We start from the raw sequence: 14,607 nt of genomic DNA, 5'->3' as shown, positions 1-14,607 counted from the left end.
AACTGCCTTTAGACAGCAGCCGGGAAAGCTTTTACTGCTGCAGAGACCCAGGTTTGATTCCTGCCTCGGTTTAGTTTAGAAACAAATATTCATATTTTGATGTTCATAATACAACCAAACTTCAATTTTAAAGAAAGATCATTTTCATCCAAAGTCGGAGTCAGTGCCTTTAAAATCTAGAAAATTCTTAAAAATCCATTTTTAGTTTAAAGCCACATGTATACTTATCATTAATTTTCTAATGCAGTTAAACTTGCTGGAGAGACCACTTGCATTAAGCGACTTATACTTTTTCAGTTCCTTTTGTGTTTTTAAAGTATCAATTAAGAGACCACTTGTGTTAAGAGACTGCACTTTGCTCTTCTCTTATAAATAACCCCTTCTTACATCTTGTTTGAAGTTCAAAACAACAAGATATTTAGTATAATTACATTTGAGTACATCTATATAAAATTGTTTCCTATCATTATTATTTTTTTCACATTTTATGTGCGAGTGTGTGGCTGAAAATATTATTCAAACAATTGAAATGGCCGAAGTCCAAACCTGATAAACAATGGCTGTAATACAAGATAAATTTATCTGAACAGAAGTTTTAAAAACTTTCTTGCAACAAAAAATATTTATATAATAGGCACGCACCTGATGTGAAAAGTCTTCCAAAACAGACATCGAGATGATACAAGTATGCCAAACAGAAATAAACTGGAAAGTTTTTACAGTGCCGTTTGTTGTCAAAACTGTAATGGGTTCTGAATGAATTGTAAATGAATTTCAAACCAGACCACTAATTGATACCTATATATATGGGATCATCAAAGGAACGTACTAACATTCCGCATACTTCTTATTTCCTTTCTCTAAATATATAAATGCTTCGCTTTTTTACATCGTGTCTGTATTTTACTTTGCAGTGCCAAACCTTCCCTTTTTATGTACATCTAATGCACTACAGTCACACCTTCCTATTCTGTAGCTGCCCTAATCATCTTCCACAGAAAATTGCAGGTTCAAGAATAGGTAATAAACAGGTCACACATGAGATATATGACAGCCACAATAAATGACTTTTTCCTTTGTAAGCAAATATGGTACACAATACCTTCAAAAAATAATGATCTTATTTCGCGAAATAATTGTAGCATCTTGTGAAATATTGCAAACCTTCACACCAGTCACTCAAACATCAAAACGTCTACATACAATTAACTTACAAAAATACAAAATATGAAAAAAACACTGCATGTAAAAAACCTAATGCTCAAAAAATATCCCCAAAAAAATAATGCAAAAATTACAGATACCATTCTTACGTTAATAAATGCTAATTAGAGAATGTAATAAAGCTGATTCCAGATATACAAAGGAAGGATTCCAGTCTCTTACTTATTCTATGAATGTTGTTTTTTTCCTCATGTAAAACACATTAAAGGGTCTGTTTATGATACAATCCTGTCAAACTATATTATTGTGATATAATATACCATTTCCTTTATTGAATTTTACTATTGACTAACAGCATGTGGTAGCATGAAAATGCACTCAGCATATTACCTTGCAAAGCTGGCAGTTAAAGCATAATTTTGTCAGTGTATAACCAGCACTGTTTTATTGTCAGTTAATCAGTCTATGCTTTCACTTTTAGAAAGGTTCTTTAACCCTTACCCTGCTAAACTTCTATAATGAACTTGTCCTTCTTTCAATTTGGACAGTACCATTAGCTGTTAAAAGGGATGCGTACAAAAAAGATACTGACTGAATAGCGAACAGTGCAGACCATGATCAGACAGCACGGATGTGCAGGTTGATCTTGGTCTGCACTGGTTGCAAAGGCAGAATCACTTGTCGACAGTAGACTAAGGGCTAACTTCTAGCCTAACTTGTAAATCCATTCAGAAGTTACTGCAGACCAGGTTTGATCAACATTCTTCTTAAGGTAGTTCTGCATGTTTGATAAACCAGAAAAAAATAGCATGTTAGTTTTTCTGAAACCAGGACACTGCATGCATACAGGAAGGAAAATCATTTTATGAATTAATGGCGACCTGTGAATAAATTTATTAAAACAGCAATGTTACTATCTTTCTAAAGATAAAATATATGACATTAGAAATTCCAAATAATGTCTTAAAATCAGTTTGAAATGTGCAGACCTCTAAATATCTCAAAACAAAAACAAGCACAGCAAAGTTTTGAAATCTCAGGGTTTAATCAAATTCTAAAATTTTTTATCCAAATGTGCAGAACCACCTTAGCCAAAAGTTTCACATAAGTCATAGTTCAAATTAACAAACTTTCACCAATTTTTACTGTCACATTTCTAAAAATTTCTTTTACTGAAGCTGTAAATTAAAGACTCCAAACTAAGTATGTATTAAAATGTTTCAGCTATTTAGGAAATATGCAAGATGTTTTATTAGCAAATTCCATCTGCCAATTTAAACAACTTCTCGTACATTTAAAAAGACATATCACTTGATAACAGACAAATCTATGGTTCAAAAAAACTTACTGAAGTCAGCTCTAATATAATGTCTTTCACAATTTATCTCATTCCTAATAGAAATGGTATGAGAAACATTTAAAGTCAAATTTTTGCTTTGCTATATTTCTTACTTTCTTAGCATTTTCAAGAAACTATATCTTAATTTTAGAAGGAATCCAAGCTACAAGTTTTAATACTCAACAAAAAAATAGATAGTAAGTAATAGAATGTTCTTTATGGAAATTTATGGAATTTTATGGAATATGGCATTTTCTTTAAGAAAAAAAAACACACCCTAAAATCCTGTTTCAGAGCTATCCAAAAGATGAAATCCTGTGTTTGGAAAAAGACACTTTTTACTTTCTTTGGGTCTCTGAAACATTTCTATCAATGTCTACATAAGCTATGAAAGCTGTAAATGGTGGAAGGTATTTCTTTTTTAGCACTGCTCTGACATCTTTAAATGGTAACCACATGAAGCATGTGCTTCCTGGAGAGACATGTAATGTAAAAATCCAGTTTATGCTAAGATATGATGAAACAAATCCACTAAAATCTGTAGTTTATTCCAGTAAGGTGATTTGTCAGTCTGGACCAGAGATTTGTTGTTCAAACAGTTACTGATCTGCACCAAAGAATGAAAAAGGCTACTGTTACAATTTTTCTGATGCTGTAACTGAAACTAGAAAACTTAATGCCACGTTGGAGAGATTTTCTACACCATTTTACAGGTTAGTACAATTACAGGAATGTCTTATGAAAACTGCCTTCTTTTTATTATGGTAACTTAATGAAATGACTGCATTTTCAAAAATTTTCAAAATTTGACATAATCTGGAGGCATGCTCCTTTAAAATGTTCATTTCTTCAATTAACTTAGGCTGATAAATAAAGTTTGATTTTTTAAGTGCATAAATAAATGGCAGCTATAAATATTGAAACTGTAAAATATCTGCATAGAAAACACCTATCTGCTACAATGAAACTGCCTCTTATTCTGCAAGTGTTTGATGTGTATTTTAGAAATAATAGTTTGGTGCATGAAGAACACTTCTACCATTCCATAAATAATAGACAACATTAACTTAATCCTATGAAACATTTTTATGACAAAAGGCTTGAAAATTAATATGCCATAAAACTTTCAGGCTGTCAATACTTTGGTATAAATACATGGCTCCATTTCTTTCCTGAAAGGAAAAGTAATCATTTTGTTTCTTGATAAATATCTAGATTAGGTGAAACAGTAAATAAATTGGGCCCAGGAGAATTGAATCTGTCTGATTATTCTGCAAGAAATCCACTGTAATTTCTATATCAGCTATCTGCTGGTAAAAATATGTCCCTGTGGGTGGTTTTTGTCATTTTTTATCCCCATTAACTGTTGCCTGTCTTAGAGACAGTGGATGGAATTTTGGAGACAGAGACAAAAAAAATAAACTATTTTGACTTAATTCTTAATAAATATTCAACAATAAATCAAGAGTAGAAAATGAGAAAATTATTCGTATTTGTATACTGTAGTAACAGTTATATTGTTGTTAAAATAAACAGACAATTTCCCTCGAATGTGACACAGCAGCAACAATTGGCTCACTGTTTTTGAGAAGTTTGAATTTTTTTGTTCCCAAGTATGTTGGATTTGCATTTTTGAACAGCTGCGCCTTTAAAAGTAAAATATTTGACAGACACATGTACATTAATTATACTAGACAGCAGCTCATAAGAAACAATATTATAAATTATGAGGATGGGCAAATTTAAAAGAGCTTATTTGAAACATGAATCTCACTAAATATGGCATAAGCCTATAAATATTAATGCAAATTTTTACAGTAGCAAATTGAATTTTATTTGTTTATAACCGGAATATCATATCAAAGTTTTAAATGAAACAGTACTCTTGTATATATAACCTGGCAATGCCTTAATCCTACTGACAAATGAATAATTACCTACATAACAGAGAGCAAGCAATATCTGCAAATCAATAAGTCGGTGGGATTAAAGAATTTCCTAGAAGATTCAATGTTGATATACAGCTGATAGTGTAACCTAGAATTTCAATTAATTTACAGTATTAAAATCCCGAGTTCAAATGCCTTGTTCCTCAGGTTTTCATGGAAACAGTCTGTCACACTGTGATATTCTGATAAAACTTACTTTACTGGCTGGGAACCAGATTCCAGACAGGACCAGTCTAAGGAACCAGATTCCAGACAGGATCAGTTTCTGGACAAGTAGAGCAACCACTTTACTTTGGGCATTTAATCATGACCCATTTTTCCAAAATAAGTATTTACTTAAAAGTCTAAAATGTTTACAAAATAATCTTCCATAGCATTGGGGCAAGAAGACTCCATTGCACATGTGTAACAATCTCAACTTGTTGCTAAGAAGAATCAAACTGGTTTTTTTTTTCAATAAGGAGTATGGAACAAGTTACTTTTTAAGTACATAGCTTTATTTTTTTATTTTGCAAGTTAGACGACTTTGTTCTATTTTAATACAATATCTTCTTGCTAATCACGTTAGACAAAATTTGAGTAATAAGAGAGTTTGCGTATCCTGTTTTCATTGAGTGTTTTTTACAATCTGGTAACTAATTAAATGTATTGTTGAAATGATTACATAATAAGAAAATCAAAAAAAAAAGTATGTTAGCCATACTATTTCCTTCTTGAATACGACAGGCACTCAACCTCAAAGTATTTGTTAGGATACTGGTTTACCCTACACAATGAATACCTAGTCCAAGTTTCATGACTATCGCCCTACTGGCAATTTTTAAAAAAAAATCTGTTGGATTTACACACAATCTTTGGTAAATTTTCCAGTCTCTGATGGTGGAAGAAGACCAAAGGTGCCTCTTCTTCAGGCATTATAATATATTACAGGCAAGGGCCGGTACAACCACCTACCATCTGTAAGCTAGCTTGAGGGCTTCTTCATATGAAAGAACCCTATTACCCAAGCAAGATTTTGAACCTACAGCGATGAAGACAAGTGATTTGAAGCCAATGACCTTAACCACTCAGCTACATTCAGAGATAACGGAAGCAACCTTAGCTGTGGCATGGTGGTGCAGTGATTCTGACCAACACTTACAGGCAATAACAAGTTCTGCAGTGAATGTCTGCGCTGTGTCTGGGTGGTTTGACAAACCCTCACACCGGTACCCAGCCTCATCTGCTTCTTGAACCCTTGGAAAGTACAGGGAACCATTGTTGAACACTGTATGTCTGAAAAATGCAAAACAGAAGCTGGTAATGATATTTCAAAATGCAAAAATTCTAATGATTGTGCAAAGTAGACAATCAAACATGCATTAGGCACGTCTAGTACTAGATTTCTCCCACAGCTTTGTAAGTTTTGTATTGTCTTTTTGCATATTAATAACTCTTTTAGCTAAGTGTTTTGCTTTTGTAGATGAACTAACATCAAACAAAATTCTGCCATCAAATTGTCATTCTGGAGGTCTAATACATTTATATATATGGATTTTATTTTTTTGCAAGAAAGCTGTAAGTTGACAATTAGGTCTTAGAAATAATAGTTTCCCCGAATAATACTATGGCATCAGACCACTATATAAGATCTTGTATAGTTAATTCACTGTCGTACTTCGGTAGTCAATTATATATGAGGATGAGATCCAAAGACTGTCTGTATGTTTATGTATTGTCCATTTTTGTAGATGGAGGATATATAATTACAGAATGAACTTGACCAATGATCGGAGCATGCCGTAATTTGCAAATAGACTCCAGTTCTAAATATAACAATTACAGACAAAATTTGATGTTTGTCAGTAATTAACAGCCAATACTGACACCAGTAATCAGCTACTACCATAAGAAACCTTGCAAACATCTAATTAAGGCTGATCTAACAGTAACTTTAACATACACCTTGTTTTTTTTTCTTGCCAGCTGACAATTTTGCACATGTTGGCACAGCTGCTAAATCAACAGCATTATCTAGAAAAAGTTTACAAAAAGTTCCTTGCTGGCTGCAGCTCTACCACAGGAGATAAGGAAAAATAGAGATTAATTTTTCTAACTGCAGGATCCTTCTGCATCTTATTACCAGTTTAATCCAAATAACCTGACCAGAAAATATTTTATAATATTTTATCTTATGTATAACAATTATGAATATAATATGTAGTTCTGAAGAGATAATATGATATGTACTTCTGAAGAGAATGATATGAAAAGTAGTTCTGAAGAGATAAAATGATATGTAGTTCTGAAGAGATAATATGATAACTTCTGAAGAGATAATATAATATGTAGTTCTGAAGAGATAATATGATATGTAGTACTGAAGAGATAATGATATGTAGTTCTGAAGAGATAAAATGATATGTAGTTCTGAAGAGGTAATATGATATGTACTTCTGAAGATAATTGATATGTAGCTTCTGAAGACAATAATGAAAGCATTCTGAAGAGATAATATGATATGTATTCTGAAGAGATAATATGATATGTACTTCTGAAGAGATGAATGAAAGGAGTTCTGAAGAGATAAAATGATATGTAGTTCTGAAGAGTAATAGATAACTTCTGAAGAGATATTAATATGTAGTTCTGAAGAATAATATGATGTAGTACTGAAGAGATAATGATATGTAGTTCTGAAGAGATAAAATGATATGTAGTTCTGAAGAGGTAATATGATATGTACTTCTGAAGAGATAATATGATATGTACTTCTGAAGAGAATGATATGAAAAGCAGTTCTGAAGAGATAAAATGATATGTAGTTCTGAAGAGATAATATGATATGTACTTCTGAAGAGATAATATAATATGTACTCCTGAAGAGATAATATGATATGTACTTCTGAAGAGATAATATGCCATGTAGTTCTGAAGAGTTAATATGATATATGTAGTTCTGAAAAGAATGATATGATATGTAGTTCTGAGGATAATGTTACATTCATGATATGTAGTTCTGAGAGATTTGTATATTATGTATTCTGAAGAGAAAGTAGTTCTGAGAGAATGTATGAGTAACTATGTAGTTCTGAAAGAATGATTGTAGTATTCTGATGGTAAGTTACTCATGAGGAAAGTAGTGTTCTGAGAGAATGTTGTGTGTATGCTATGTAGTTCTGCAGAGAATGTTGAGTGTATGCTATGCAGTTCTCCAGAGAATGTTGTGAGTATGCTATGTAGTTCTGAAGAGAAAGTAGTTCTGAGGAGAATGTTGAGTGTAAGCTATGTAGTTCTGCAGAGAATGTTGTGAGTATGCTATGTAGTTCTGCAGAGAATGTTATGAGTATGCTATGTAGTTCTGAAGAAGAAAGTGTATGCTATGTAGGAGAGAATGTTGTGTGTTGCTATGTAGTTCTGCAGAGTATGCTGTGAGTGCTATGTAGTTCTGCAGAGAATTGTATTGTAATAGTTCTGCAGAGAATGTTTGTGTAGCTATGTAGTTCTGCAGAAAATGTTGTGTGTATGCTATGTAGCTCTGCAGAGAATGCTGTGTGTATGCTTTGTAGTTCTGCAGAGTATGCTGTGAGTATGCTATGTAGTTCTGCAGAGAATGTTGTGTGTATGCTATGTAGCTCTGCAGAGAATGCTGTGTGTATGCTTTGTAGTTCTGCAGAGAATGCTGTGTGTATGCTTTGTAGTTCTGCAGAGAATGTTGTGTGTATGCTATGTAGCTCTGCAGAGAATGCTGTGTGTATGCTTTGTAGTTCTGCAGAGAATGTTGTGTGTAAGCTATGTAGCTCTGCAGAGAATGTTGTGTGTTTGCTATGTAGCTCTGCAGAGAATGCTGTGTGTATGCTATGTAGTTCTGCAGAGAATGTGTATGTTAAGTAGTTCTGCAGAGAATGTTGTGTGTAAGCTATGTAGTTCTGCAGAAAATGTTGTGTGTATGCTATGTAGCTCTGCAGAGAATGCTGTGTGTATGCTTTGTAGTTCTGCAGAGTATGCTGTGAGTATGCTATGTAGTTCTGAGAGATGTTGGTGTTGCTATGCAGTTCTCAGAGTTGTGAGTATGCTATGTAGTTCTGAGAGAAATAGTTCTAGGTGTTAGTAGTTCTGCAGAGAATGTTGTGAGTATGCTATGTAGTTCTGCAGAGAATGTTATGAGTATGCTATGTAGTTCTGAAGGGAAAGTGTATGCTATGTAGTCCTGCAGAGAATGTTGTGTGTATGCTATGTAGTTCTGCAGAGAATGCTGTGTGTATGCTATGTAGTTCTGCAGAGAATGTTGTGTGTTTGCTATGTAGTTCTGCAGAGTATGCTATGTAGTTCTGCAGAGAATGTTGTGTGTTTGCTATGTTGTGTGTTTGCTATGTAGTTCTGCAGAGAAAGTAGTTCTGAGGAGAATGTTGTGTGTATGCTATGTAGTTCTGCAGAGTATGCTATGTAGTTCTGCAGAGAATGTTGTGTGTTTGCTATGTAGTTCTGCAGAGTATGCTGTGAGTATGCTATGTAGTTCTGCAGAGAATGTTGTGTGTTTGCTATGTAGTTCTGCAGAGTATGCTGTGAGTATGCTATGTAGTTCTGCAGAGAATGTGTATGTTAAGTAGTTCTGCAGAGAATGTTGTGTGTAAGCTATGTAGTTCTGCAGAAAATGTTGTGTGTATGCTATGTAGCTCTGCAGAGAATAATATGAGTATGCTATGTAGTTCTGCAGAGAATGCTGTTTGTATGCTATGTAGTTCTGTAAAGTATGTTGTATGTATGCTACTTAGTTCTGAAGAGAATGTTCTGTGTATGCTATGTAGTTCTGCAGAAAATGGTGTGTGTATGCTATACAATTCTGCAGAGAATGTTTTGAGTATGCTATTTAGTTCTGAAGGGAATGTTGTGTGTATGTTATGTAGTTCTGCCGAGAATGTTGTGTTTATGCTATAAAGTTCTGCAGAGAATGTTGTGTGTATGCTATGTAGGTCTACAGTGAGAGTTACGTGCATAATATGTAGTTCTGCAGAGAATGTAGTTCTGAGATGAATGGTGTGTGTAAGCTATTTAGTTCTGCAGAGAATGTTGTGTGTATGCTATGCAGTTTTAAAGAGAATGTAGTTCTGAAGAGAATGCTGTGTGTAAGCTATGTAGTTCTGCAAAGAATGTGTATGCTATGCAGTTCTGAAGGGAATATTGTGTGTATGCTATGTATTTCTGCAGAGAATGTTGTGTGTAAGCTATGTAGTTCTGCAGAGAATGTTGTGTGTATTCTATGTAGTTCTGCAGAAAATGTGTATACTATGTAGTTCTGAAGAGAATATTGTGTGTATGCTATGTAGTTCTGCATAGAATGTTGTGTGTAAACTATGTAGACCGGCAGAGAATTTTATGTGTAAGCTATGTAGTTCGGCAGAGAATATGTATACTATGTAGTTCTGCATATAATGTTGTGTGTATGCTATGTAGTTCTAGGAGTGAATGCTGTGTGTTTGCTATGTAGTTCTGCATGAGTATGCTATGTAGTTCTGCAGAGAATTTTTGTGTATGCTATGTAGTTCGCAGAAATATGTGTTATGTATTGTCCTGCATAATGTTGTGTGTTGCTATGTAGTTCTGGAGAGAATGTTGTGTGTATGCTATGTAGTTCAGGAGTGAATGCTGTGTGTTTGCTATGTAGTTCTGGAGAGAATGTTGTGTGCATGCTATGTAGTTCTGCAGTGATTGTGTGCATGCTATTGTAATTCAGGAGAGAATGTTGTGTGCATGCTATGTAGTTGTGGAGAGATTGTAACATGATGCTATGTAGATTTACAGAGAGTTTTTGCATATGCTATGTAGTTGTGGAGAGATGTTATGAGTATGTAATGTAGTTGTGGAGGGTATGCCCATATATGTCGCAATATCTGCCTATTCAGCAAAATGCTGGATATTCTAATAAATTATATAACTCACTTAACTCTTGACAGCACAGTGGTATATGATATAGACCAAATCATATTACAGACCAGACATCAGCAGATATCCAGACACTAAGATAATAGTAAAATCCCTTGATACTGAGAAAAAGAAAATATGAGCCACGCCATGAGAAAACCAACATAGTGGCTTTGCGACCAGCCTGGATCCAGACCAGCCTGTGCATCCACGCAGTCTGGTCAGGATCCATGCTGTTCGCTAACGGTTTCTCTAATAACAATAGGCTTTGAAAGCAAACAGCATGGATCCTGACCAGACTGCGCGGATGCGCAGGCTAGCCTGGTCAAGATCCATGCTTGTCGCAAAGCCACACTATGTTGGTTTTCTCATGGTGCGGCTCATATAATATCCTTACAACAAACAGATATATGAAGCAATATTCTTCCAATAAACTTCCTACAAGTCTCGCCACCCATCCATTCTGCTTGGAGCATTTATAACGATGCATACCACATTAAAACATCTTTCATTCATTTATTTCAACATTTTTCTTATTATATAAAACACTCCTAACTGCAACCTCTTAACAGAATAAATAACTCAGAATTATAATTTTCCATAAATTTTAATTTTCTCTAATAGAGAATCTCTATTACATTTATCTACATTAAGATAGGGGTGTTTTTTTATCTGTGATAATTTATTAGACTACTCACCTTGTGCTGTTTGTCAGCTTTTCATGATTTGCAAACCACTCTATTTTAGTGGCATTTATAAATGGGCAATCAAGACGTGCTGCATGTTTTTTCAACACCAGCTTGTATGGAGTGAAGAGGCTTTCTACCAGATGTGGTGTGTTTGGTGCTGAAAAAAAAACATAATTTAAATGTATTTAATTAAACACAGTCTTGTTCACAATGTAGGTATCAGACAACAAAATTGCAAATTTTAGAATCATGTGAATCACATGATTCTAAAATTTGCAATTTTGTTGTCTGATACCTATGATAATGGGCAATGTTTTACTAGGGGCCTGTTACCTAGCTGTGTACCACTCATGTATGTCATAACCTCTTACACTAATTGTCACTATCCACAAGTACTGCAAGAAAACATCCTCCAAGCAAGACTTGAATAGGCTACAGTTATGGGAAAGTAAGTGGGACATGGAGTTTAACCCCTCAAAATGTACAGTTATGAACATAACAAGATCAAAAAACCCTTTCCAATCAAAGTATACACTCCATGGCCAAGTCTTGGAAACAGTTCCTGATGCAAAGTATCTTGGGGTCACTATATCCTCAGATCTTAATTGGAATAAACACATCAATTTAGTCATGTCCAAAGCTACCTGAACACTTAACTTCATTAAGCGAAATATCCTATGCAAAAACCCAAAAGCTCGGGAAGTAGCGTATAAAGCTCTAGTCAGGCCACAGCTGAAATATGCTAGCTGCGTCTGGAACCCTTATACCCGACATAACATCCACCAGAATGAAATGATTCAGTGGAGGGCAGCGCGATGGGTTAATCATGACTACTCCCCTTACAGCAGTGTCACAAAGTCAGCTGAGATGGCGTACCCTTGAAAATAGGAGATCTGATTCATGCCTCCTTATGTTCTACAAAACAGTGAATGGTTTGGTTGCTGTACCACTTCCTCCCTATGTCAGCCCCACATCCCGTCTAACAAGACATATGCATCCCCACTCCTATACCCAGATCCTCACTCCCTGTAATTACTATAAGTACTCTTTTTTTTTCAGCCACCATAGTGCTTTCGAATTCCCTTCAAGTAAAACTTGTGCAAGCCCCCACCCTGAACCAGTTTAAGCAGGGTGTGACCAAACTTGCACACAATGCTTAACATGATAGACCTGTTTTTAAACTGCTTTTATCTGTTAATCCTTGTTTTTAACACTATATATCTACTGTATTCATGCTTGTATCCTGTCCATTCTATTTTTAAATTTCTTGTACAGGCAAGCAGCTGCACCTAAAGAGGGGTGATGCAGTATAAATAGTATAAATTGATAGATAAGTTTCAATTGAACGGGAAGAAAATATTGTACTTCCTAATACTAACATGGACACCAACAACAAAGTGAGTGCAATTAAACCCTCTTTATTCTTTGAAAAGTCAAGCAAAAAAAATCAACACTAACATCTGTTACCTTGAGAGGATCTTCAGAAGAGTCTGACATTATGAAATAGAGTGTCAGTAGAGAGAGTTACTGCTGCAATGACAAGATAACCAGGTGTTCCAATACCTGACACCTTAAAGTGATTCTTATGCAATATAAAGACATTAAAATATGCATAAAGGACATTAAAATATCATTTTTCAGCCTGTTATTGTGGGACATATTTTAATTCACAGATAGGAATTCAATCTTGCCAGTCTGGTGTATGCTATCGGAACATCTGAAAAAATGTAACAGCAGAACCCTTTTAGTTCAGCTGACACAATTTGCATTCATCTTCATACATAATCTTTTAGTTCCAAGAACTTGTAAGTTAACACTTTTTTAAATGCATTTTCACAAACAAAACCACATGTATTTCTCCCATCTTAAATGAACAGACACATTAAGTAAGATAATTTGCATTACAATTTATCCAGGTACAAACAAACAATAAGATAAGGCTTTAAACCATGGTGAAATTCACAAAATTAAGGATTTGAAGATCAAAGGCAAGTCTCATGAATTCTGTCTACTGATCTACATTACATAATGCTACAGTATCTTATCCTAATGTTTTTATAGACTAATAACTCACTACAGAAAGAAATTAACCTAATCCTGGTTTATTTTCAATGTACTGGTTATATGGTTTTGACTTCATGTAACTGAACATTTTATAACTATGTACTATTTATCTGATGAGGCTTTATCTGTGCTAATAAATAAGCTGGGCATATTTTTCCCCAAACTCAACCACCCCCTGCTAAAAAACAGAACAAGAGGACCATGATGGTCCTGAATCGCTCACCTATCCCCACAAGACCCAGTGTTGAACTGAGTATGACGTCGTTATTTCTATTATTTGACATAGTGACCTAGTTTTTGAGCACATGTGACCTAGATATGCACTCAAGATATAAAAAATTCTGACCAATTTTCATGAAGATCCATTGCAAAAACAAGCCTCTAGAGAGGTCAACAAGCTTTTCTATATTTGGACTAATGACTAGTTTTGAAGGCACGTGACCCACTTTTAAACTTGACCTAGATATCATCAGGTGAACATTCTCACCAATTTTCAAGAAGACTCATGAAAATATGGCCTCAGAGAGGTCACAAGGTTTTCTATTTTTCTGACCTACTGACCTAGATTTTTGACGATCATGACCCAGTTATGAACTGACCTAGATATCATCAAGCTGATTTATTCTCACCATTTTTCATGAGATCCATTGAAAATATGGCCCTCTAGAGAGGTCCAGGTTTTTTTTTTTAGACCTCTGACTAGTTTTTGACCCCAGTGACCAGTTTCGAACCTGACTAGATAACATCAAGGTGAACATTCTGACCAATATTATGAAGATCTCATGAAAAATATGGCCTCTAAGACGTCACAAGGTTTTTATTTTTAGATCTATGACCTAGTTTTTAACCCACGTGACCCAATTTCGACTTGATCTAGATATCATCAGGTAAACATTCTGACCAAATTTTCTGAAGTCCATTGAAAAATATGGCTGCTAGCGAGGCACAAGGTATTGCTATTTTAGACCTACTGACTAGTTTTTGACCGCATGTGACCCAGTTTCGAACTTGACCACGATATCATCAAGGTGAACATTCTGACCAATTTTTCATGAAGATCCATTGAAAAAAATGGCCTCTAGAGAGGTCACAAGGTTTTTCTATTTTTAGACCTACTGACCTAGTTTTGATCCAACATGACTCAGTATTGAACTTGACCTTAGATATCATTAGGTGAAACAAATTCTGACAAATTCATGAAGATCATGAAAAATATGGCCTCTAGAGGTCACAAGTTTTTCTCATTTAGATCACTGACCTAGTTGTTTTACCCCTCGTGACCCAGTTTCGAACTTGACCTAGATACATCAAGGTGAATCATTTGACCAATTTTCATTAGATCCATGAGAAATTGGCCTTAGAGGTCAAAAGGTTTTTTATATTTTAGACCAATGACCTAGTTTTGACCCCACCTGACCAGTTCGAACTGACCTAGATATCATCAAGGTGAACATTCTAAACAATATTCATGAAGATCTCATTGAAAAATATGGCTCTAGAG

At 34.7% G+C, this 14,607-nt stretch overlaps 1 protein-coding gene across 1 annotated transcript in view; it reads right to left on the bottom strand.

Annotated features, from left to right (window-relative positions):
* The window catches only part of LOC123542913 (inactive tyrosine-protein kinase 7-like), a 142,166-nt gene that overhangs the window by 42,188 nt on the left and 85,371 nt on the right, over positions 1 to 14,607 (bottom strand). The window contains exons 5-6 of the mRNA XM_053542959.1: positions 11,052 to 11,199; positions 5,594 to 5,727 (exon numbers count right to left, since the gene is read on the bottom strand). Of these exons, the coding sequence (XP_053398934.1) occupies positions 5,594 to 5,727; positions 11,052 to 11,199 (282 nt within the window). The remainder of the gene's footprint in view (positions 1 to 5,593; positions 5,728 to 11,051; positions 11,200 to 14,607) is intronic.

Source organism: Mercenaria mercenaria, chromosome 1, assembly GCF_021730395.1.
Source record: "Mercenaria mercenaria strain notata chromosome 1, MADL_Memer_1, whole genome shotgun sequence".
NCBI classification, from domain to species: domain Eukaryota; kingdom Metazoa; phylum Mollusca; class Bivalvia; order Venerida; family Veneridae; genus Mercenaria; species Mercenaria mercenaria.
The sequence above is the reverse complement of the archived record's forward strand: the minus strand, read 5'-3'. Positions and strand labels throughout refer to the sequence as shown.